General features: G+C 45.3%; 1 protein-coding gene across 5 annotated transcripts in view; it reads left to right on the top strand.

The window, feature by feature from the left end:
- LOC139533638 (ELKS/Rab6-interacting/CAST family member 1-like) overlaps window positions 1-27,190 on the top strand; it is a 619,530-nt gene that overhangs the window by 195,180 nt on the left and 397,160 nt on the right. For all 5 annotated transcript variants that reach the window (XM_071331836.1, XM_071331835.1, XM_071331834.1 and 2 more), the window contains one exon: window positions 1,386-1,579. In XM_071331836.1, coding sequence (XP_071187937.1) covers window positions 1,386-1,579 — 194 coding nt within the window. The remainder of the gene's footprint in view (window positions 1-1,385; window positions 1,580-27,190) is intronic.

The raw sequence follows: 27,190 nt of genomic DNA, 5'->3' as shown, positions 1-27,190 counted from the left end.
GTGGCCCTCCCTGTCTTCAGGTCAGTGTTGGGGGCGTGGCCCTTCCTGTCCTCAGGTCAGTGTTTGAGGCGTGGCCCTCCCTGTCCTCAGGTCAGTGTTGGGGGCGTGGCCCTCCCTGTCTTCAGGTCAGTGTTGGGGGCGTGGCCCTCCCTGTCTTCAGGTCAGTGTTTGAGGCGTGGCCCTCCCTGTCCTCAGGTCAGTGTTGGGGGCGTGGCCCTCCCTGTCTTCAGGTCAGTGTTGGGGGCGTGGCCCTCCCTGTCCTCAGGTCAGTGTTTGAGGCGTGGCCCTCCCTGTCCTCAGGTCAGTGTTGGGGGCGTGGCCCTCCCTGTCTTCAGGTCAGTGTTGGGGGCGTGGCCCTCCCTGTCCTCAGGTCAGTGTTTGAGGCGTGGCCCTCCCTGTCCTCAGGTCAGTGTTGGGGGCGTGGCCCTCCCTGTCTTCAGGTCAGTGTTGGGGGCGTGGCCCTCCCTGTCCTCAGGTCAGTGTTGGAGGCGTGGCCCTCCCTGTCCTCAGGTCAGTGTTTGAGGCGTGGCCCTCCCTGTCCTCAGGTCAGTGTTGGGGGCGTGGCCCTCCCTGTCCTCAGGTCAGTGTTGGGGGCGTGGCCCTCCCTGTCCTCAGGTCAGTGTTGGGGGCGTGGCCCTCCCTGTCCTCAGGTCAGTGTTGGGGGCGTGGCCCTCCCTGTCCTCAGGTCAGTGTTGGAGGCGTGGCCCTCCCTGTCCTCAGGTCAGTGTTGAATGCGTGGCCCTCCCTGTCCTCAGGTCAGTGTTGGAGGCCTTAGAGCTGCTTCCAAAGAATACAGATGAGGAAGGTAGGACAGGTCTGAGAACAGCTGTATAGGGCTCAGGCTTCAGGGCCAGAGGGAGGCAGGACAGACTTGAGAACAGTTGTATAGGGCTCAGGCTTCAGGGCCAGAGAGAGGCAGGACAGACTTGAGAACAGCTGTATAGGGCTCAGGCCTCAGGGCCAGAGGGAGGCAGGACAGACTTGAGAACAGCTGTATAGGGCTCAGGCTTCAGGGTCAGAGGGAGGCAGGACAGACTTGAGAACAGCTGTATAGGGCTCAGGCCTCAGGGCCAGAGGGAGGCAGGACAGACTTGAGAACAGCTGTATAGGGCTCAGGCCTCAGGGCCAGAGGGAGGCAGGACAGACTTGAGAACAGCTGTATAGGGCTCAGGCCTCAGGGCCAGAGGGAGGCAGGACAGACTTGAGAACAGCTGTATAGGGCTCAGGCCTCAGGGCCAGAGGGAGGCAGGACAGACTTGAGAACAGCTGTATAGGGCTCAGGCATCAGGGCCAAATCCAAACTCGCGTGATGTCGCACTACCAGTGACCATGCGATGTTATCGTGACCTCTAACCACTGACCTCTGACCCCTGCCCTCTGTCCAGGCCCAGAATGCTGTGCTGGAAGCCCAGGCCAACACGGAGCTGTCAGAACGCATCGTCACTCTGGAACAGGAAGTGACTCGGCACAGAGAGGATTCTGGGAAGGCCCAGGTGGAGGTGGACCGGTTGTTGGAGATCCTCAGAGAGATGGAGAACGAGAAGAACGACAAGGACAAGAAGATCAATGAACTGGAGAAGTAAGAGTGTGTGTTCTCTACAATAATATATAACCTCTGTCCTCTGTCTGTTCTCTACAATAATATATAACCCCTGTCTGTCTTTCTGTCTGCCTGCCTGCTTTCTGTCTGTTTTAACTACTGACAGTACTGTAGATGTGTGTCCTCATGCTGCAGTGCTCTTTGTGAATGCACTGTGTGTGTGTGTGTGTGTGTGTGTGTGTGTGTGTGTGTGTGTGTGTGTGTGTGTGTGTGTGTGTGTGTGTGTGTGTGTGTGTGTGTGTGTGTGTGTGTGTGTGTGTGTGTGTGTGTGTGTGTGTGTGTGTGTGTATGTTTGTACGTGTCTGTGTACAAATATGTCTGTATCCGCCTGGCTCTCAGACAGCCGTCCCTGCCGGCCCCCTCCCGCTCCCACCTGTGGCGTTCCCATGAGCCTCAGCAGGTGTCGACCTCTGTGACCTCTGGCTCTCAGCCAATGGGAGGGCTATTTTGGGACTACCTGGGAAAGTGAGTGGTGATGTCATAGTCTCAATCACTCTAGCATTATAAATCCCCTAACACTCCCTTAAACTCCATTATAAATCACCTAAACACTCCCTTATACTCCATTATAAATCACCTAAACACTCCCTTATACTCCATTATAAATCACCTAAACACTCCCTTATACTACATTATAAACTGGGTGGTTCGAGCCCTGAATGCCGATTGGCTGACAGCCGTGGTATATCAGACAGTATACCACAGGTATGACAACACTTTTATTTTCACTGCTCTAATTACGTTGGTAACCAGTTTATAATAGCAATAAGGCACCTCGGGGGTTTGTGGTATATGGCCAATATACCACGGCTAAGGGCTGTATCCAGGCACTCCACGTTGTGTCGTGACTAAGAACAGTCCTTAGCCGTGGTATATTGGCCATATAGCACACCTCCTCGTGCCTCATTGCTTAATTCTAGCACCATGCACAGTAATTCACCTAAGGGTTTACTCTAAGGGTTTACTCTAAGGGTTTACTCTAAGGGTTTACTCTGAGGGTTTACTCTGAGGGTTTACTCTGAGGGTTTACTCTAAGGGTTTACTCTAAGGGTTTACTCTGAGGGTTTACTCTTGACCCCTGAAGCCAGAGTAGCCGGCCCCTGACACGTTCACTACACCTCCTACTCGGCTCCATTGTTTTAGTGCCTTGATGATGCTTTTCCCCTGGTGGTAAAGTGAGTTACAGCTTATGGCAATGGGGCTGTTGTGTACGGTGGCCTGTAGGGATCATGTTGTCTGTGGAGTGTAGATGTGGGTGGAACCCCTGGTACTCTGATCAATGTGTATCAGCACCTCTTTATTCACCACAGCTCTCACACAGCCTCCACCCCACTTAGCATGTAGGAGAGACTAGCTATTTAACACAGCTCTCACACAGCCTCCACCCCACTTGGCATGCAGGAGAGGCTAGCTATTAAACACAGCCTCCACCCCACTTAGCATGTAGGAGAGACTAGCTATTCACCACAGCTCTCACACAGCCTCCACCCCACTTAGCATGTAGGAGAGACTAGCTATTCACCACAGCTCTCACACAGCCTCCACCCCACTTAGCATGCAGGAGAGGCTAGCTATTAAACACAGCCTCCACCCCACTTAGCATGCAGGAGAGACTGACTATTCAACACAGCTCTCACACAGCCTCCACCCCACTTAGCATGCAGGAGAGACTAGCTATTCAACACAGCTCTCACACAGCCTCCACCCCACTTAGCATGTAGGAGAGACTAGCTATTCACCACAGCTCTCACACAGCCTCCACCCCACTTAGCATGCAGGAGAGGCTAGCTATTAAACACAGCCTCCACCCCACTTAGCATGTAGGAGAGACTAGCTATTCACCACAGCTCTCACACAGCCTCCACCCCACTTAGCATGCAGGAGAGGCTAGCTATTAAACACAGCCTCCACCCCACTTAGCATGCAGGAGAGACTGACTATTCAACACAGCTCTCACACAGCCTCCACCCCACTTAGCATGCAGGAGAGACTAGCTATTCAACACAGCTCTCACACAGCCTCCACCCCACTTAGCATGTAGGAGAGACTAGCTATTCACCACAGCTCTCACACAGCCTCCACCCCACTTAGCATGCAGGAGAGGCTAGCTATTAAACACAGCCTCCACCCCACTTAGCATGTAGGAGAGACTAGCTATTCACCACAGCTCTCACACAGCCTCCACCCCACTTAGCATGCAGGAGAGGCTAGCTATTAAACACAGCCTCCACCCCACTTAGCATGCAGGAGAGACTGACTATTCAACACAGCACTCACACAGCCTCCACCCCACTTAGCATGCAGGAGAGATTAGCTATTCAACACAGCTCTCACACAGCGTCCACCCCACTTAGGATGCAGGAGAGGCTGGCTATTCAACACAGCCTCCACCCCACTTAGCATGCAGGAGAGGCTGACTATTCACCACAGCCTCCACCCCACTTAGCATGCAGGAGAGGCTGACTATTCAACACAGCCTCCACCCCACTTAGCATGCAGGAGAGGCTGACTGACAAGGGCACAATGTTGTGTCTGTCTGTTTGCATGTCTGTTTCATTTCCTAGTCTGAGTGTGTGTCTGTATATACAACTGTCTGAGTGTGTGTGTGTCTGTGAGTCTGTGTGTGTCTCTGTGTGTGTCTCTGTGTGTGTGTGTGTCAGTCTCTATATACAACTGTGTGAGTGTGTGTGTGTGTCTGTATATACAGCTGTCTGAGTGTGTTTTAGTCCACGTGGACTAATTGGTGATAATTAATTGTAGGCTACTTTAGGATTTCTTCCATCTCCGTCTCTGAATAAATACATCACTAATGAATGATGCAGCACTTCAAAACAGCCTTGATTATGTGTGTGTGTGTGTGTGTGTGTGTGTGTGTGTGTGTGTGTGTGTGTGTGTGTGTGTGTGTGTGTGTGTGTGTGTGTGTGTGTGTGTGTGTGTGTGTGTGTGTGTGTGTGTGTGTCATTAGGGGGTGTGAACTGACGTCTGGAACTAAATCTGAACGAGCCGAGCTTTTCCTCTGGGCCATTAATACAGACACTTTGACTGCCTCCCAAATGGCACCCTATTCCCTACATAGTGCACTACTTTCAACCAGAACCCTACATAGTGCACTACTTTCAACCAGAACCCTACATAGTACACTACTTTCAACCAGAACCCTACAAAGTGCACTACTTTCAACCAGAACCCTACATAGTGCACTACTTTCAACCAGAACCCTACATAGTGCACTACTTTCAACCAGAACCCTACATAGTACACTACTTTCAACCAGAACCCTACATAGTGCACTACTTTCAACCAGAACCCTACGTAGTGCACTACTTTCAACCAGAATCCATAGCACTATATAGGGACAAAGGTGTCACTTGAGATGCATGCTCTGTTCTTACATGACTGACCCCTGACCCCAGATCACTGTAGCCTTAATAGGTCCTGCTTTCACACCAGACACCCTGTCTCCCTCTCTACAATGAACAGCTACATCACATGACAAGTTGTGTTCAGCTGCACCTGCTCTGTTCTGTGCCAAGAGTCAGTGGAACATTTAGGATGAGGATCCAGGTGTGTTTAGGGGGGAGGGGGGGTGTAAGGGGATATTGAACAGCGTGACTTGGTCTCTGGCTGTGCTGCTCTCCCTCTCTCATTAAAAACATTGGGAGGCATCCACTCTCTTCTCTCTCTCTCTCTCTCTCTCTCTCTCTCTCTCTCTCTCTCTCTCTCTCTCTCTCTCTCTCTCTCTCTCTCTCTCTCTCCCTCTCTCTCTCTGTCTCTCTCTCTTCTCTCTCTCTCTCTCTCTCTCTCTCTCTCTCTCTCTCTCTCTCCCTCTCTTTTCTCTCTCTCTTTCTCTCTCTTTTCTCTCTCTCTCTCTCTCTCTCTCTCTCTCTCTCTCTCTCTCTCTCTCTCTCTCTCTCTCTCTCTCTCTCTCTCTCTCTCTCTCTCTCTCTCTCTCTCTCTCTCTCTCTCTCTCTCTCTCTCTCTGTCTCTCTCTCAGCTGTGTGTGCGCCTGCATGTTTTCCGGAAGCTTCCACTGGAGAGGATAGTGGGGGGTGGGGGCGCTCTCTCACCCCTTTGACCCGGGACAGAAACCAGTGGGCACGTCAGCCAGGCCCCCTGCAGTATGTCTCTGTCAGAACCATGCTCACAACTGACGGCTGCTTGGCACAATCACCACATCACGCAAGCACACACACACACACACACACACACACACACACACACACACACACACACACACACACACACACACACACACACACACACACACACACACACACACACACACACACACACACACACACACACACACACACATTCTGCTTCCTGCCAACCAACAGCGGTGGCTTCTGGCCAGAGCAGGGCAGGAGAGCACAGAGAGGGTCAGAGGTCGGGTACGTGACCGCTACACTAAGAGAAGAGAGGGAACTGGTCGAGGAGGAGAGAAGTTAGAGAGAGAAACAGGAGAGGAGAAAGAGCAGTGTCTTGGTGGAGGGAAACAGAAAGGGAAACACAAGGAATCTGTTACCTCCTCCAACTGTCTGTTACCTCCTTCACCTGTCTGTTACCTCCTTCACCTGTCTGTTACCTCCTTCACCTGTCTGTTACCTCCTTCACCTGTCTGTTACCTCCTTCACCTGTCTGTTACCTCCTCCAACTGTCTGTCTGTTACCTCCTTCACCTGTCTGTCTGTTACCTCCTCCAACTGTCTGTCTGTTACCTCCTTCACCTGTCTGTTTGTTACCTCCTTCACCTGTCTGTTACCTCCTCCACCTGTCTGTCTGTTACCTCCTCCACCTGGCTGTTCCCTCCTTCACCTGTCTGTTACCTCCTTCACCTGTCTGTTACCTCCTTCACCTGTCTGTTACCTCCTTCACCTGTCTGTTACCTCCTTCACCTGTCTGTAACCTCCTCCACCTGTCTGTCTGTTACCTCCTTCACCTGTCTGTTACCTCCTTCACCTGTCTGTTACCTCCTTCACCTGTCTGTAACCTCCTCCACCTGTCTGTCTGTTACCTCCTCCACCTGGATGTTCCCTCCTTCACCTGTCTGTTACCTCCTTCACCTGTCTGTTACCTCCTTCACCTGTCTGTTACCTCCTTCACCTGTCTGTAACCTCCTTCACCTGTCTGTTACCTCCTTCACCTGTCTGTAACCTCCTCCACCTGTCTGTCTGTTACCTCCTTCACCTGTCTGTTACCTCCTTCACCTGTCTGTTACCTCCTTCACATGTCTGTTACCTCCTCCACCTGTCTGTCTGTTACCTCCTTAACCTGTCTGTAACCTCCTCCACCTGTCTGTTACCTCCTTCACCTGTCTGTTACCTCCTTCACCTGTCTGTCTGTTACCTCCTTCACCTGTCTGTTACCTCCTTCACCTGTCTGTTACCTCCTTCACCTGTCTGTTACCTCCTTCACCTGTCTGTAACCTCCTCCACCTGTCTGTCTGTTACCTCCTTCACCTGTCTGTTACCTCCTTCACCTGTCTGTTACCTCCTTCACCTGTCTGTTACCTCCTTCACCTGTCTGTTACCTCCTTCACCTGTCTGTTACCTCCTTCACCTGTCTGTCTGTTACCTCCTTCACCTGTCTGTTACCTCCTCCACCTGTCTGTCTGTTACCTCCTTCACCTGTCTGTTACCTCCTTCACCTGTCTGTTACCTCCTTCACCTGTCTGTTACCTCCTTCACCTGTCTGTTACCTCCTTCACCTGTCTGTTACCTCCTTCACCTGTCTGTTACCTCCTTCACCTGTCTGTCTGTTACCTCCTTCACCTGTATGTTACCTCCTTCACCTGTCTGTTACCTCCTTCACCTGTCTGTTACCTCCTTCACCTGTCTGTTACCTCCTTCACCTGTCTGTTACCTCCTTCACCTGTCTGTAACCTCCTTCACCTGTCTGTTACCTCCTTCACCTGTCTGTTACCTCCTTCACCTGTCTGTTACCTCCTTCACCTGTCTGTTACCTCCTTCACCTGTCTGTTACCTCCTCCAACTGTCTGTCTGTTACCTCCTTCACCTGTCTGTTACCTCCTTCACCTGTCTGTTACCTCCTCCACCTGTCTGTCTGTTACCTCCTTCACCTGTCTGTTACCTCCTCCAACTGTCTGTCTGTTACCTCCTTCACCCGTCTGTCTGTTACCTCCTCCAACTGTCTGTTACCTCCTTCACCTGTCTGTTACCTCCTTCACCTGTCTGTTACCTCCTTCACCTGTCTGTCTGTTACCTCCTTCACCTGTCTGTCTGTTACCTCCTTCACCTGTATGTTACCTCCTTCACCTGTCTGTTACCTCCTTCACCTGTCTGTTACCTCCTTCACCTGTCTGTTACCTCCTTCACCTGTCTGTTACCTCCTTCACCTGTCTGTTACCTCCTTCACCTGTCTGTTACCTCCTTCACCTGTCTGTTACCTCCTCCACCTGTCTGTCTGTTACCTCCTCCACCTGGCTGTTCCCTCCTTCACCTGTCTGTTACCTCCTTCACCTGGCTGTTCCCTCCTTCACCTGTCTGTTACCTCCTTCACCTGTCTGTTACCTCCTTCACCTGTCTGTTACCTCCTTCACCTGTCTGTTACCTCCTTCACCTGTCTGTTACCTCCTGTCCAGTAGGACATCAGACAGACAGAGACAGAGACACACTGAATCGCTGTCTCTACATCAGGTCCAGTAGGACATCTGACAGACAGAGACAGGGACACACTGAATCACTGTCTCTACATCAGGTCCAGTAGGACACCTGACAGACAGAGACAGAGACACACTGAATCGCTGTCTCTACATCAGGTCCAGTAGGACATCTGACAGACAGAGACAGGGACACACTGAATCACTGTCTCTACATCAGGTCCAGTAGGACATCTGACAGACAGAGACAGAGACACACTGAATTGCTGTCTCTACATCAGGTCCAGTAGGACATCTGACAGACAGAGACAGGAATCTGTCCCCCTGAGTAATCTGAGGAGGAGCAGCAGGGGAGGCATCATATGGAAAGAGTTAAGGTTTTGTGTTTTGCTGTGTGTGTGTGTGTGTGTGTGTGTGTGTGTGTGTGTGTGTGTGTGTGTGTGTGTGTGTGTGTGTGTGTGTGTGTGTGTGTGTGTGTGTGTGTGTGTGTGTGTGTGTGTGTGTGTGTGTGTGTGTGATCATGTTCTGATGCTTGATCAGACATCAGTATCAGACTTCTTACTGACAGGAAATGTAAGCCTTGTCTGGCTGGAGATCAGTGGATCATTAGAAGGATAGAGGGGAACGATGGTGTGTGTTTACCTGTTCTGTTCTGACAAACTGTCCCTCTCTCCCCCCCTCATTTCTAAGGGCAGGAAGGTTGTTTGGGGCTGCGTGTCGTTGTTTATTTCATGATGTGGTGGTAATTGGGGTGGATTGAGTAACTCCAAAATCAGCCATCAGCGCGGTGGCCAAAGGCAGAGATTTGGCTCTGAGAATGGATGGAGAGAAGGAATGAAAGAATGAAAGAGAGATAAAGAAAGAGAGAGCGAGGGAGAGAGAGAAAGAGAAAGAAAGAATGAAAAAGAGAATGAAAGAGAGCGAGAGAGAGAGAGAGATGGAGAAGGAGACAAAATGCGATGCGTGGCGTCCATTCAAAGCTAGAGTATGAAGCATTGCGTGTTTGTCACAGAAACAGGAGGAATTGTGGGTTATTTTCAAAAAGCTGCTCACATCTGTCTCTGGCTCACATGGCTCAGAGGAGAACCCCGAGGGAACATAGATTCTAACCAGACAGGTGAAATCAACCCTGTGGAACCTCACTGCTGCCCCCGTCAGGGGAACCTAAGTGTCGGTCTGCTGTTCAACGCTGTCTGTCTTTCTGTCTGTCTTCCTGTCTGGCTGGCTGGCTGGCTGAATCTGTCTGTCTGTCTGGCTGGCTGAATCTGTCTGTCTGTCTGGCTGGCTTTCTGTCTGGCTTCCTGTCTGTCTGAATCTGTCTGTCTGTCTGGCTGAATCTGTCTTCCTGTCTGTCTCAATCTTTCTGTCTATCTGTCTTTCTGTCTGGCTTCCTGTCTGTCTGAATCTGTCTGTCTGTCTGTCTGTCTGTCTGTCTGTCTGTCTGTCTGTCTGTCTGTCTGTCTGTCTGTCTGTCTGTCTGAATCTTTCTGTCTCATCCTTTTTCACTTCCTCTCTCTTCTTCTCTCTTTCTCTCTCTGTCTTTCTGCTCTGAATGCTGATGTCCTGTCTGTCTTCCTGTCTGTCTGAATCTTTCTTTCTGTCTGTCTGTCTGTCTGTCTGTAGCACTTCACAGTAGAACTCCAAGTAAAACCTCTTCTAGAATGTTTGTTCCTGCTTACTAACCTAGCTCTCTGTTCTGTGTTTTCTCTCCTTGTCTCCCTCCTTCTTTCTCTCTCATGTTCTCTCCTTCACTTTCATATTTGCCCTGGAACGCTCCTCTCCTCTCTTCTCTACAGTTTTGCTTCAAGGTTAGTATTGTATATCTGTCCCCCTTCCTTCCGGTTTTACTCTAACCTGCCGTTGTGGTGAAAATGGAGTGGATGGTTCTGGTGGTATACAGAGTCACTATGGCCTATTTATTGCCTTTACCTCCCTTATGCTACCTCATTTGTACACACTGTATATAGACTTTTCTATTGTATTATTGACTGTATGTTTGTTTATTCCATGTGTAACTCTGTGTTGTTGTTTGTGTCGCACTGCTTTGCTTTATCTTGGCCAGGTCGCAGTTGAAAAATGAGAACTTGTTCTCAACTAGCCTACCTGGTTAAATAAAGGTGAAATAAATAAATAAAATACATAAATCCTCAACTACATCATCATAGAGATAATCAACCGTCCATGTCAGCGTTTTATAATGATAACCAGAGGAAAACTTGAAGACCAACAGGAAGAGATGTCTCCCTCTTCTTCACTACCTCACACGTGATGTCGCTGACGGCAGTGTCAAATCACCTCACTGTGTAGTGGTACTGAACGCACTGAACAGCACCTCACTGTGTGGTGGTACTGAACGCACTGAACACCTCACTGTGTGGTGGTACTGAACGCACTGAACAGCTCCTCTGTAGTGGGAGTGTTGGTATCACTGAATATATCCTCTGTAGTGGGAGTGTTGGTATCACTGAATATATCCTCTGTAGTGGGAGTGTTGGTATCACTGAACAGCTCCTCTGTAGTGGGAGTGTTGGTATCACTGAATATATCCTCTGTAGTGGGAGTGTTGGTATCACTGAATATATCCTCTGTAGTGGGAGTGTTGGTATCACTGAACAGCTCCTCTGTAGTGGGAGTGTTGGTATCACTGAATATATCCTCTGTAGTGGGAGTGTTGGTATCACTGAACAGCTCCTCTGTAGTGGGAGTGTTGGTATCACTGAATATATCCTCTGTAGTGGGAGTGTTGGTATCACTGAACAGCTCCTCTGTAGTGGGAGTGTTGGTATCACTGAATATATCCTCTGTAGTGGGAGTGTTGGTATCACTGAACAGCTCCTCTGTAGTGGGAGTGTTGGTATCACTGAACAGCTCCTCTGTAGTGGGAGTGTTGGTATCACTGAACAGCTCCTCTGTAGTGGGAGTGTTGGTATCACTGAATATATCCTCTGTAGTGGGAGTGTTGGTATCACTGAACAGCTCCTCTGTAGTGGGAGTGTTGGTATCACTGAATATATCCTCTGTAGTGGGAGTGTTGGTATCACTGAACAGCTCCTCTGTAGTGGGAGTGTTGGTATCACTGAATATATCCTCTGTAGTGGGAGTGTTGGTATCACTGAATATATCCTCTGTAGTGGGAGTGTTGGTATCACTGAATATATCCTCTGTAGTGGGAGTGTTGGTATCACTGAACAGCTCCTCTGTAGTGGGAGTGTTGGTATCACTGAACATATCCTCTGTAGTGATTATTACATTATTACCTTAGCTGGTTATTATATTATTACCTTGGCTGGTTATTATATTATTACCATACCTGGTTATTATATTATTACCTTAGCTGGTTGTTATATTATTACCTTAGCTGGTTGTTATATTATTACCTTAGCCGGTTATTATATTATTACCATAGCCGGTTATTATATTATTACCGTAGCTGGTTATTATATTATTACCGTAGCTGGTTGTTATATTATTACCGTAGCTGGCGGTTATATTATTACCGTAGCTGGTTATTATATTATTACCGTAGCTGGTTGTTATATTATTACCTTAGCTGGTTATTATATTATTACCATAGCTGGTTATTATATTATTACCTTAGCTGGTTGTTATATTATTACCGTAGCTGGTTATTATATTATTACCGTAGCTGGTTATTATATTATTACCGTAGCTGGTTGTTATATTATTACCTTAGCTGGTTATTATATTATTACCGTAGCTGGTTGTTATATTATTACCTTAGCTGGTTATTATATTATTACCATAGCTGGTTATTACATTATTACCTTGGCTGGTTATTATATTATTACCGTAGCTGGTTATTATATTATTACCGTAGCTGGTTATTATATTATTACCGTAGCTGGTTGTTATATTATTACCGTAGCTGGTTGTTATATTATTACCGTAGCTGGTTGTTATATTAATACCGTAGCTGGTTGTTATATTATTACCGTAGCTGGTTATTATATTATTACCGTAGCTGGTTATTATATTATTACCGTAGCTGGTTATTACATTATTACCGTAGCTGGTTGTTATATTATTACCTTTGCTGGTTATTATATTATTACCGTAGCTGGTTATTACATTATTACCTTAGCTGGTTATTATATTATTACCTTAGCTGGTTATTATATTATTACCTTAGCTGGTTGTTATATTATTACCTTAGCTGGTTGTTATATTACCTTAGCCGGTTATTATATTATTACCTTAGCTGGTTATTATATTAATACCGTAGCTGGTTGTTATATTATTACCGTAGCTGGTTATTATATTATTACCGTAGCTGGTTGTTATATTATTACCTTAGCTGGTTATTATAGTATTACCATAGCTGGTTGTTATATTATTACCGTAGCTGGTTGTTATATTAATACCGTAGCTGGTTGTTATATTATTACCGTAGCTGGTTATTATAGTATTACCATAGCTGGTTATTATATTATTACCGTAGCTGGTTGTTATATTATTACCTTTGCTGGTTATTATATTATTACCGTAGCTGGTTATTACATTATTACCTTAGCTGGTTATTATATTATTACCTTAGCTGGTTGTTATATTATTACCTTAGCTGGTTGTTATATTATTACCTTAGCTGGTTGTTATATTACCTTAGCCGGTTATTATATTATTACCTTAGCTGGTTATTATATTAATACCGTAGCTGGTTGTTATATTATTACCGTAGCTGGTTATTATATTATTACCGTAGCTGGTTGTTATATTATTACCTTAGCTGGTTATTATATTAATACCGTAGCTGGTTGTTATATTATTACCGTAGCTGGTTATTATATTATTACCTTAGCTGGTTATTATATTATTACCTTAGCTGGTTATTATATTATTACCTTAGCTGGTTATTATATTATTACCGTAGCTGGTTATTATATTATTACCGTAGCTGGTTATTATATTATTACCGTAGCTGGTTATTATATTATTACCGTAGCTGGTTATTATATTATTACCTTAGCTGGTTATTATATTATTACCTTAGCTGGTTATTATATTAATACCGTAGCTGGTTGTTATATTATTACCGTAGCTGGTTATTATATTATTACCTTAGCTGGTTATTATATTATTACCGTAGCTGGTTGTTATATTATTACCTTAGCTGGTTATTATATTATTACCATAGCTGGTTATTACATTATTACCTTGGCTGGTTATTATATTATTACCGTAGCTGGTTATTATATTATTACCGTAGCTGGTTATTATATTATTACCGTAGCTGGTTGTTATATTATTACCGTAGCTGGTTGTTATATTATTACCGTAGCTGGTTGTTATATTAATACCGTAGCTGGTTGTTATATTATTACCTTTGCTGGTTATTATATTATTACCGTAGCTGGTTATTATATTATTACCGTAGCTGGTTATTACATTATTACCGTAGCTGGTTGTTATATTATTACCTTTGCTGGTTATTATATTATTACCGTAGCTGGTTATTACATTATTACCTTAGCTGGTTATTATATTATTACCTTAGCTGGTTATTATATTATTACCTTAGCTGGTTGTTATATTATTACCTTAGCTGGTTGTTATATTACCTTAGCCGGTTATTATATTATTATCTTAGCTGGTTATTATATTAATACCGTAGCTGGTTGTTATATTATTACCGTAGCTGGTTATTATATTATTACCGTAGCTGGTTGTTATATTATTACCTTAGCTGGTTATTATAGTATTACCATAGCTGGTTGTTATATTATTACCGTAGCTGGTTGTTATATTAATACCGTAGCTGGTTGTTATATTATTACCGTAGCTGGTTATTATAGTATTACCATAGCTGGTTATTATATTATTACCGTAGCTGGTTGTTATATTATTACCTTTGCTGGTTATTATATTATTACCGTAGCTGGTTATTACATTATTACCTTAGCTGGTTATTATATTATTACCTTAGCTGGTTGTTATATTATTACCTTAGCTGGTTGTTATATTATTACCTTAGCTGGTTGTTATATTACCTTAGCCGGTTATTATATTATTACCTTAGCTGGTTATTATATTAATACCGTAGCTGGTTGTTATATTATTACCGTAGCTGGTTATTATATTATTACCGTAGCTGGTTGTTATATTATTACCTTAGCTGGTTATTATATTAATACCGTAGCTGGTTGTTATATTATTACCGTAGCTGGTTATTATATTATTACCTTAGCTGGTTATTATATTATTACCTTAGCTGGTTATTATATTATTACCTTAGCTGGTTATTATATTATTACCGTAGCTGGTTATTATATTATTACCGTAGCTGGTTATTATATTATTACCGTAGCTGGTTATTATATTATTACCGTAGCTGGTTATTATATTATTACCTTAGCTGGTTATTATATTATTACCTTAGCTGGTTATTATATTAATACCGTAGCTGGTTGTTATATTATTACCGTAGCTGGTTATTATATTATTACCTTAGCTGGTTATTATATTATTACCTTAGCTGGTTATTATATTATTACCTTAGCTGGTTATTATATTATTACCGTAGCTGGTTATTATATTATTACCGTAGCTGGTTATTATATTATTACCGTATCTGGTTATTATATTATTACCTTAGCTGGTTATTATATTATTACCTTAGCTGGTTATTATATTATTACCTTAGCTGGTTATTATATTATTACCATAGCTGGTTATTACATTATTACCTTAGCTGGTTATTATATTATTACCTTAGCTGGTTATTATATTATTACCGTAGCTGGTTATTATATTATTACCTTAGCTGGTTATTATATTATTACCATAGCTGGTTATTATATTATTACCTTAGCTGGTTATTATATTATTACCGTAGCTGGTTATTATATTATTACCTTAGCAAGTTATTATATTATTACCGTAGCTGGTAGTTATATTATTACCGTAGCTAGTTATTATATTATTACCATAGCTGGTTATTACATTATTACCTTGGCTGGTTATTATATTATTACCATAGCTGGTTATTATTTTATTACCTCAGCTGGTTATTACATTATTACCATAGCTGGTTATTATATTATTACCTTAGCTGGTTATTATATTATTACCGTAGCTGGTTATTACATTATTACCTTGGCTGGTTATTATATTATTACCATAGCTGGTTATTATATTATTACCATAGCTGGTTATTATATTATTACCGTAGCTGGTTATTATATTATTACCGTAGCTGGTGGTTATATTATTACCGTAGCTGGTGGTTATATTATTACCGTAGCTGGTTATTATATTATTACCATAGCTGGTTATTATATTATTACCTCAGCTGGTTATTACATTATTACCATAGCTGGTTATTATATTATTACCTTAGCTGGTTATTATATTATTACCATAGCTGGTTATTACATTATTACCTTGGCTGGCTATTATATTATTACCAAAGCTGGTTATTATATTATTACCTCAGCTGGTTATTACATTATTACCATAGCTGGTTATTATATTATTACCTCAGATGGTTATTACATTATTACCGTAGCTGGTTATTATATTATTACCTTAGCTGGTTATTATATTATTACCTTAGCTGGTTATTATATTATTACCGTAGCTGGTAGTTATATTATTACCGTAGCTGGTTATTATATTATTACCATAGCTGGTTATTACATTATTACCTTGGCTGGTTATTATATTATTACCATAGCTGGTTATTATATTATTACCTCAGCTGGTTATTGCATTATTACCATAGCTGGTTATTATGTTATTACCTTTGCTGGTTATTATATTATTACCATAGCTGGTTATTATATTATTACCTTTGCTGGTTATTACATTATTACCGTAGCTGGTTATTATATTATTACCTTAGCTGGTTATTATATTATTACCGTAGCTGGTTATTATATTATTACCTTTGCTGGTTGTTATATTATTACCGTAGCTGGTTATTATAATAATACCGTAGCTGGTTATTATATTATTACCTTTGCTGGTTATTACATTATTACCGTAGCTGGTTATTATATTATTACCTTAGCTGGTTATTATATTATTACCTTAGCTGGTTATTATAATATTACCGTAGCTGGTTATTATATTATTACCGTATCTGGTTATTATATTATTACCTTAGCTGGTTATTATATTATTACCGTAGCTGGTTATTATAATAATACCGTAGCTGGTTATTATATTATTACCTTAGCTGGTTATTATAATAATACCGTAGCTGGCTATTATATTATTAACGTAGCTGGTTATTATAATAATACCGTAGCTGGTTATTATATTATTACCGTAGCTGGTTATTATAATAATACCGTAGCTGGCTATTATATTATTACCGTAGCTGGTTATTATAATAATACCGTAGCTGGTTATTATATTATTACCGTAGCTGGTTATTACATTATTACCATAGCTGGTTATTATATTATTACCTTAGCTGGTTATTATATTATTACCGTAGCTGGTAGTTATATTATTACCGTAGCTGGTTATTATATTATTACCATAGCTGGTTATTACATTATTACCTTGGCTGGTTATTATATTATTAACATAGCTGGTTATTATATTATTACCTCAGCTGGTTATTACATTATTACCATAGCTGGTTATTATATTATTACCTTAGCTGGTTATTATATTATTACCATAGCTGGTTATTACATTATTACCTTGGCTGGCTATTATATTATTACCAAAGCTGGTTATTATATTATTACCTCAGCTGGTTATTACATTATTACCATAGCTGGTTATTATATTATTACCTCAGCTGGTTATTACATTATTACCGTAGCTGGTTATTATATTATTACCTTAGCTGGTTATTATATTATTACCGTAGCTGGTAGTTATATTATTACCGTAGCTGGTTATTATATTATTACCATAGCTGGTTATTACATTATTACCGTGGCTGGTTATTATATTATTACCATAGCTGGTTATTATATTATTACCTCAGCTGGTTATTGCATTATTACCATAGCTGGTTATTATATTATTACCTTTGCTGGTTATTATATTATTACCATAGCTGGTTATTATATTATTACCTTTGCTGGTTATTACATTATTACCGTAGCTGGTTATTATATTATTACCTTAGCTGGTTATTATATTATTACCGTAGCTGGTTATTATATTATTACCTTTGCTGGTTGTTATATTATTACCGTAGCTGGTTATTATAATAATACCGTAGCTGGTTATTATATTATTACCTTTGCTGGTTATTACATTATTACCGTAGCTGGTTATTATATTATTACCTTAGCTGGTTATTATATTATTACCTTAGCTGGTTATTATAATATTACCGTAGCTGGTTATTATATTATTACCGTATCTGGTTATTATATTATTACCTTAGCTGGTTATTATATTATTACCGTAGCTGGTTATTATAATAATACCGTAGCTGGTTATTATATTATTACCTTAGCTGGTTATTATAATAATACCGTAGCTGGCTATTATATTATTAACGTAGCTGGTTATTATAATAATACCGTAGCTGGTTATTATATTATTACCGTAGCTGGTTATTATAATAATACCGTAGCTGGCTATTATATTATTACCGTAGCTGGTTATTATAATAATACCGTAGCTGGTTATTATATTATTACCGTAGCTGGTTATTACATTATTACCATAGCTGGTTATTATATTATTACCTTAGCTGGCTATTATATTATAACCTGAGCTGGATGCGTTTGAGGCCATAGTAGTATTATTGCCTTTGTGACATGCTCCATCAGTCTGTTAGTGCTGGGGAAGGTCATGTCCGTGTCTGAAATGGCATTCTGTTCCCTACTACTACTCCCCTACTCCCTGCACTACTTTTGACCAAGGCCCATGGGGCCCTATAAAGGTAATATAGTGCCATTTGGGACACAGCCCATGTCTTTGTGGTTCCACAGTGATCCGGGGAGGTCTGTGGCTGTTTCCAGCCCCAGCCAAGGCTCACCGTAGGCAGCCTGGATCTGCTGAGCACGTCCCTGTCTCTGGATGTGGTGCAATCGTCGGTCGGGTCTTTTTCCGTTAGCCTTGGCTGGGGCAGAACATGTGGGCTTGGTCTGGTTGGTCTGAGGCTACACCGCCGTGTGGTACCAGATTAGCCAGCCAGGGTAGGGGGTAGTGTGTGCTGCCTTCCCACAGCCTACCTCTTCGCCCCACCTCTGCCATAACATAGATGTTACTGTTACAGCCGCTGCCTCTGAGAAACAGCAGGCCCAGTCCCACACGTTAGAGGGCAGCGGTCCAAGCTCTGGCCCCAGCTCTCTGGCAATGTAGTGCATCGATCCCTGTAACCTATCCCATCTCCACCCTGGTTCACCCTTCCCTGGGCCTGAGAACACCCAGCTAACAACACACCATGGCTGGGATCCTCTGTTTAGCCTCAGCCTCCCCCTACCAGAGCTTTCTGTAGCATCCATGCCAATGCTAACCGCTAACCACAACGCCACGGGTCGGATCGTACGAGTTCTGCCGTGTTGTCCAATCAGGCTTTAGTCTGCCTCAGCTGTGTGAGAATAGAACACTCCCGCGTGGACGAGGCGGGAAAGGAAATCAATGAATGCGTCCCAAATAGAACCCTCTTCCCTTCATAGTGCACTACGTTTAACTAGAACACTATGGGCCATGGTCAAAAGTAGTGCACTACATCAGGATTAAGGTAGCAATTGGAACGCGTGGGTTCTTTCACCTCGGCCCCGGCACTCGTTCATCTTTACGACACCGACCGCTCCCTGGCAACGCTAGCTAAACGCCAACGCCAGGCCCAGCCAATGAGGCCAGTGTCAGCGTCCTGCTGGCCAATGTAAAGACCCCGCAGAGAGAGAGGGGAAAGGAAAACACCCATCAACAATCTTCTGACTGACATTCTGGAGGAAGCGTGTGCCTGTGGCTTTAGCTGTATTGCTGGTCTTACCCTGCGTCCCAAATGGCACCCTATTCCCAATGTAGTGCACTACTGTTGACCAGGGCCCGTAGGGTAGTGCACTACTGTTGACCAGGGCCCGTAGGGTAGTGCACTACTGTTGACCAGGGCCCGTAGGGTAGTGCACTACTGTTGACCAGGGCCCGTAGGGTAGTGCACTACTGTTGACCAGGGCCCGTAGGGTAGTGCACTACTGTTGACCAGGGCCCGTAGGGTAGTACACTACTGTTGACCAGGGCCCGTAGGGTAGTGCACTACTGTTGACCAGGGCCCGTAGGGTAGTGCACCACTGTTGACCAGGGCCCGTAGGGTAGTGCACTACTGTTGACCAGGGCCCGTAGGGTAGTGCACTACTGTTGACCAGGGCCCGTAGGGTAGTGCACTACTGTTGACCAGGGCCCGTAGGGTAGTGCACTACTGTTGACCAGGGCCCGTAGGGTAGTGCACTACTGTTGACCAGGGCCCGTAGGGTAGTGCACTACTGTTGACCAGGGCCCGTAGGGTAGTGCACTACTGTTGACCAGGGCCCGTAGGGTAGTGCACTACTGTTGACCAGGGCCCGTAGGGTAGTGCACTACTGTTGACCAGGGCCCGTAGGGTAGTGCACTACTGTTGACCAGGGCCCGTAGGGTAGTGCACTACTGTTGACCAGGGCCCGTAGGGTAGTGCACTACTGTTGACCAGGGCCCGTAGGGTAGTGCACTACTGTTGACCAGGGCCCGTAGGGTAGTGCACTACTGTTGACCAGGGCCCGTAGGGTAGTGCACTACTTTGGGAATAGGGTGGTATTTTGCAATGCGGTTTGTCTTTGATGGTGCAGGTCATGCTTTTATGAGAGCCAAACAGGCGATGTCCTTAGTTGACTTTGTGCTGTTTATCCAATTTTGGGCTTGGAGCGTGAGATGTGGTGGTGGGGGGGGGGACACACACACAGTCAGAACCAGCCCTGTCAGAGCTTTAGCCCACGTTTTTAGGGGGGAAATCAGACATTTAGATACTCTGAGACCAACAGATATGAAAGACCTACACTGTAGCCATCATCCCCTCAACTCCTCTCCCCTCCTCTCTTCTCCTCCTCACCTCTCCCCTCCGCTCCTCCTCACCCCTCCTCTCCTCTCCCCTCCTCGCCTCTCCCCTCCTCGCCTCTCATCTCCCCTCCGCTCCCTTCCCCTCTTCTCAACTCCGCTCAACTCCTCTCCCCTCCTCTCCTCTTCCCTCCTCGCCTCTCCCCTCCTCGCCTCTCCCCTCCTCTCCCTTCCCCTCCTCTCCCCTCCTCTCCCTTCCCCTCCTCTCCCCTCCTCTCCCTTCCCCTCCTCTCCCCTCCTCTCCCTTCCCCTCCTCTCAACTCCGCTCAACTCCTCTCCTCTTCCGTCCTCTTCTCTCCTCTCCCGTCCTCTCCTCTCGTCTCCTCTCCTCTCGTCCCGTCCCGTCCCCTCCTCTCCCCTCCTCTCCCCTCCTCTCCTCTCCCCTCATCTCCTCCCCTCTCCTCTCTCTATGGTTAAGTATGTATTTCTCTATACAGATGGGATCTTCATTTCGAAGCACAACCCTATAATTATGTCCTCTGCCCCTCTCATTTTAGGGTCACATTTTGTATGGTCACTGACAATGACTCCTTTGAATCAGGCAATTGTGCAGGAACCTTCAAATAGACCCATTAGGCTTCAGACCCGTCCTATAGGGGTCCTCTGGGAGTTGATCTGCACTCTGCCTTTTCCTAAAAGGTGCCCCCCCTTATCAAATAGTAATACTAGCCATGTAGGCAGAGGCAGCATGCTGCTACTATCATTATAAACACAGATCATTGACTCCTACCAGACAACTGGGGTTCTTTTCCAGGCGTATTCTCACCACAATAACGTTTAACAAACTATATCCTTCATTTCACTTTCAAAGGAACATTTGATACAGATATATTTTTAAACTAAATCACTGATGTTGTCATGGTAATTCAGGGATCGTTGTATGAACTATAGATTCTGGAAGGAAACACCCTGTAACCAAAAGCATTTCCTATCAAATATTAATGTCAGGAATGAGAAGAACTTTTAGATGCAACATTAATATTCTCTTCTTAATGATATTGCTGAATTTTAACACCATGTAAATAATGGTAATTCAAAGTTTGAAAACATTAAAGCTTCATGAAGTTTGAGAATCAAAGTAATCCCTGCTCAAAAAAACCTGACATAAAGTGTGTGTGTGTGTGTGTGTGTGTGTGTGTGTGTGTGTGTGTGTGTGTGTGTGTGTGTGTGTGTGTGTGTGTGTGTGTGTGTGTGTGTGTGTGTGTGTGATTACTTGGCATGTGTGAGCAGGCACAGCACAGTATGTGGGGCCCTTCTGCCCTAAGCGTTGTGTTGTGATGGTTGTGTTGTGATGTGATGGTTGTGTTGTGTTGTGATGGTCGTGTTGTGTTGTGATGGTTGTGTTGTGATGGTTGTGTTGTGATGGTTGTCATGTGTTGTGATGGTTGTATTGTGATGGTTGTGTTGTGATGGTTGTGATGGTTGTGTTGTGATGGTTGTGTTGTGATGGTTGTGTGTGATGGTTGTGTTGTGATGGTTGTGTTGTGTTGTGATGGTTGTGTTGTGATGGTTGTGATGGTTGTGTTGTGATGGTTGTGTTGTGATGGTTGTGATGGTTGTGTTGTGATGGTTGTGTTGTGATGGTTGTGATGGTTGTGTTGTGATGGTTATGATGGTTGTGTTGTGATGGTTGTGATGGTTGTGTTGTGATGGTTGTGTTGTGGTGGTTGTGATGGTTGTGTTGTGATGGTTGTGTTGTGATGGTTGTGTTGTGATGGTTGTGTTGTGATGGTTGTGTTGTGATGGTTGTGATGGTTGTGTTGTGATGGTTGTGTTGTGATGGTTGTGTTGTGATGGTTGTGATGGTTGTGTTGTGATGGTCGTGTTGTGGTGGTTGTGATGGTTGTGATGGTTGTGTTGTGATGGTTGTGATGGTTGTGTTGTGATGGTTGTGATGGTTGTGTTGTGATGGTTGTGATGGTTGTGTTGTGATGGTTGTGTTGTGATGGTTGTGATGGTTGTGATGGTTGTGTTGTGGTGGTTGTGATGGTTGTGGTGTGATAATTGTGTTGTGATGGTGGTGATGGTTGTGGTGTGATGGTTGTGTTGTGATGGTTGTGATGGTTGTGATGGTGGTGTTGTGATGGTTGTGATGGTTGTGTTGTGATGGTGGTGGTGGTTGTGTTGTGATGGTTGTGTTGTGATGGTTGTGATGGTTGTGTTGTGATGGTTGTGTTGTGATGGTTGTGATGGTTGTGTTGTGATGGTTGTGTTGTGATGGTTGTGATGGTTGTGTTGTGATGGTTATGATGGTTGTGTTGTGGTGGTTGTGATGGTTGTGTTGTGATGGTTGTGTTGTGGTGGTTGTGATGGTTGTGTTGTGATGGTTGTGTTGTGATGGTTGTGTTGTGATGGTTGTGTTGTGATGGTTGTGTTGTGATGGTTGTGATGGTTGTGTTGTGATGGTTGTGTTGTGATGGTTGTGTTGTGATGGTTGTGATGGTTGTGTTGTGATGGTCGTGTTGTGGTGGTTGTGATGGTTGTGATGGTTGTGTTGTGATGGTTGTGATGGTTGTGTTGTGATGGTTGTGATGGTTGTGTTGTGATGGTTGTGATGGTTGTGTTGTGATGGTTGTGTTGTGATGGTTGTGATGGTTGTGATGGTTGTGTTGTGGTGGTTGTGATGGTTGTGGTGTGATAATTGTGTTGTGATGGTGGTGATGGTTGTGGTGTGATGGTTGTGTTGTGATGGTTGTGATGGTTGTGATGGTGGTGTTGTGATGGTTGTGATGGTTGTGTTGTGATGGTGGTGGTGGTTGTGTTGTGATGGTTGTGTTGTGATGGTTGTGATGGTTGTATTGTGATGGTTGTGTTGTGATGGTTGTGTTGTGATGGTTGTGTTTGGCCCACAGTACTACTGCAGCTAATCCTCTGCTGATCGCAAACTGTTTTTCTGTGTTTTAAAGTCTCTGCCTTGTTGCTCTGCAAACACATACAGTACAGAACTGTGAACAGACGGTTTACAGGGCAGCTTTCACACACACACACACACACACACACACACACACACACACACACACACACACACACACACACACACACACACACACACACACACACACACACACACACACACACACACACACACACAACACACACACACACACACACATCTAGAGGAGAGGACCCTGTTAATGATGAAGGAGAGGACACACAGAGGACACAGAAGAGAGGAGTCTGTGGAAGGAGGGATTGAAGGGCTGTAATCCTGCAGGGTAGATTAGAAGGCTGTCATCAGAGCTTTTGTTCCTGGGAGAATCCCTCTGGAAATGTTGACAAAGGCTGCAACAGACATGAAGGGAGGGAAGAGGGGGGGGGGGGGTACTTCTAAGAGTGGGTACTGTACATGAAGTGCCCTTGCCTGACCCCAGCACTGTAGGGAGCTCTCCCATCCTAGAATGCCCACCACCACCCTACTCCCATCTATGTCCTGACGTGACAAACACACATCCCTAGACAGTCTCCCCTCTCTCCCTAGACAGTCTCCCCTCTCTCCCTAGACAGGCTCCCCTCTATCCCTAGAAAGTCTCCCCTCTCTCCCTAGACAGGCTCCCCTCTATCCCTAGACAGTCCCCCCTCTCTCCCTAGACAGTCTCCCCTCTCTCCTTAGACAGTCTCCCCTCTCTCTCTAGACAGTCTCCCCTCTCACCCTAGACTGTCTCCCCTCTCACCCTAGACAGTCTCCCCTCTATCCCTAGACAGTCTCCCCTCTCACCCTAGACAGACTCCCCTCTCTCCTTAAACAGTCTCCCCTCTCTCCATAGACAGTCTCCCCTCTCACCCTAGACAGACTCCCCTCTCTCCTTAGACAGTCTCCCCTCTATCCCTAGACAGTCTCCCCTCTCACCCTAGACAGTCTCCCCTCTCTCCTTAGACAGTCTCCCCTCTATCCCTAGACAGTCTCCCCTCTCTCCCTAGACAGTCTCCCCTCTCTCCCTAGACAGTCTCGCCTCTCTCCCTAGACAGTCCCCCCTCTCTCCCTAGACAGTCCCCCCTCTCTCCCTAGACAGTCTCCCCTCTCTCCCTAGACAGTCTCCCCTCTCTCCCTAGACAGACTCCCCTCTCTCCCTAGACAGACTCCCCTCTCTCCCTAGACAGTCTCCCCTCTCTCCCTAGACAGTCCCCCCTCTCTCTCTAGACAGTCCCCCCTCTCTCTCTAAACAGTCTCCCCTCTCTCCCTAGACAGTCTCCCCTCTCTCCCTAGACAGTCTCCCCTCTCTCCCTAGACAGTCCCCCCTCTCTCCCTAGACAGTCTCCCCTCTCTCCCTAGACAGTCTCCCCTCTCTCCCTAGACAGTCTCCCCTCTCTCCCTAGACAGTCTCCCCTCTCTCCCTAGACAGTCTCCCCTCTCTCCCTAGACAGTCTCCCCTCTCTCCATAGACAGTCTCCCCTCTCTCCATAGACAGTCTCCCCTCTCTCCCTAGACAGTCTCCCCTCTCTCTCTAGACAGACACCCCTCTCTCCCTAGACAGTCTCCCCTCTCTCTCTAGACAGACTCCACTCTCTCCGTAGACAGTCTCCCATCTCTCCCTAGACAGTCTCCCCTCTCTCCCTAGACAGTCTCCCCTTCTCACCCTAGACAGTCTCCCCTCTATCCCTAGACAGTCTCCCCTCTCACCCTAGACAGACTCCCCTCTCTCCTTAGACAGTCTCCCCTCTCTCCATAGACAGTCTCCCCTCTCTCCCTAGACAGTCTCCCCTCTCTCTCTAGACAGACACCCCTCTCTCCCTAGACAGTCTCCCCTCTCTCTCTAGACAGACTCCCCTCTCTCCCTAGACAGTCTCCCCTCTCTCTCTAGACAGTCTCCCCTCTCTCCCTAGACAGTCTCCCCTCTCTCCATAGACAGTCTCCCCTCTCTCCATAGACAGACTCCCCTCTCTCCCTAGACAGTCTCCCCTCTCTCTCTAGACAGACTCCACTCTCTCCGTAGACAGTCTCCCCTCTCTCCATGGACAGTCTCCCCTCTCTCCCTAGACAGTCTCCCCTCTCTCCCTAGACAGACTCCCCTCTCTCTCTAGACAGTCTCCCCTCTCTCCCTAGACAGACTCCACTCTCTCCGTAAACAGTCTTCCCTCTCTCTTCTCTCCCCTCTCTCCCTAGACAGTGTCCCCTCTCTCCGTAAACAGTGTCCCCTCTCTCTTCTCTCCCCTCTCTCCCTAGACAGTCTCCCTTCTCTCCCTAGACAGTCTCCCCTCTCTCTTCTCTCCCATCTCTCCCTAGACAGTCTCCCCTCTCTCTTCTCTCCCCTCTCTCCCTAGACAGTCTCCCCTCTCTCTTCTCTCCCCTCTCTCCCTAGACAGTGTCCCCTCTCTCACCCTGTCCTATTTCTGCGTAGTTTCCACACAGGCCATGCAGATGAAGCATCCAGCACAGTGAACCGTTCCAGAGCTCACTGTTGAAACACTGTACTGTACTTTAGATCATAAACTCTCATCTGACTTGGAGTCAGAGACAGCCCACATATTAGGTCGTGCTTTTTGATATGGCTTACACCTGATTCTGAATCAGGTCTTATCCTTCATAACACCTTAATATGTTACACATTCACTGAAACCCCACTGATCTGAAGTCAGTCTCAGCCATGATAAGTATGTCCTGTTTACTGGTGAACCCTGTAGAAGGTTCAGCCTTCTAATCCTGTCCACCCTGCTATGAAGAGTGTTTGGTGGTAATAGAAAACATGAATAAGAGTCTGTGTGCCCACAATGTCACCCTACCCCCTTCATACCATAGGGTTATGTTCACCCTACTCCCTTCATACCATAGTGTTCTGTTCACCCTTCATACCATAGTGTTCTGTTCACCCTTCATACCATATGGTTCTGTTCACCCTACCCCCTTCATACCATAGTGTTCTGTTCACCCTACTCCCTTCATACCATAGTGTTCTGTTCACCCTACTCCCTTCATACCATAGTGTTCTGTTCACCCTTCATACCATAGTGTTCTGTTCACCCTTCATACCATATGGTTCTGTTCACCCTACCCCCTTCATACCATAGTGTTCTGTTCACCCTACTCCCTTCATACCATAGTGTTCTGTTCACCCTACTCCCTTCATACCATAGTGTTCTGTTCACCCTACTCCCTTCATACCATAGTGTTCTGTTCACCCTACTCCCTTCATACCATAGTGTTCTGTTCACCCTACTCCCTTCATACCATAGGGTTCTGTTCACCCTTCATACCATAGGGTTCTGTTCACCCTACTCCCTTCATACCATAGTGTTCTGTTCACCCTACTCCCTTCATACCATAGTGTTCTGTTCACCCTACCCCCTTCATACCATAGTGTTCTGTTCACCCTACTCCCTTCATACCATAGTGTTCTGTTCACCCTACTCCCTTCATACCATAGTGTTCTGTTCACCCTACCCCCTTCATACCATAGTGTTCTGTTCACCCTACTCCCTTCATACCATAGTGTTCTGTTCACCCTGCTCCCTTCATACCATAGTGTTCTGTTCACCCTACTCCCTTCATACCATAGTGTTCTGTTCACCCTACTCCCTTCATACCATAGGGTTCTGTTCACCCTACTCCCTTCATACCATATGGTTCTGTTCACCCTTCATACCATAGGGTTCTGTTCACCCTTCATACCATAGTGTTCTGTTCACCCTACTCCCTTCATACCATAGGGTTCTGTTCACCCTTCATACCATAGGGTTCTGTTCACCCTACTCCCTTCATACCATAGTGTTCTGTTCACCCTACTCCCTTCATACCATAGTGTTCTGTTCACCCTACTCCCTTCATACCATAGGGTTCTGTTCACCCTGCTCCCTTCATACCATAGTGTTCTGTTCACCCTACTCCCTTCATACCATAGTGTTCTGTTCACCCTACTCCCTTCATACCATAGTGTTCTGTTCACCCTACTCCCTTCATACCATAGTGTTCTGTTCACCCTACTCCCTTCATACCATAGTGTTCTGTTCACC

This window comes from Salvelinus alpinus, chromosome 11, assembly GCF_045679555.1.
Source record: "Salvelinus alpinus chromosome 11, SLU_Salpinus.1, whole genome shotgun sequence".
Classification (NCBI taxonomy): domain Eukaryota; kingdom Metazoa; phylum Chordata; class Actinopteri; order Salmoniformes; family Salmonidae; genus Salvelinus; species Salvelinus alpinus.
The sequence above is the reverse complement of the archived record's forward strand: the minus strand, read 5'-3'. Positions and strand labels throughout refer to the sequence as shown.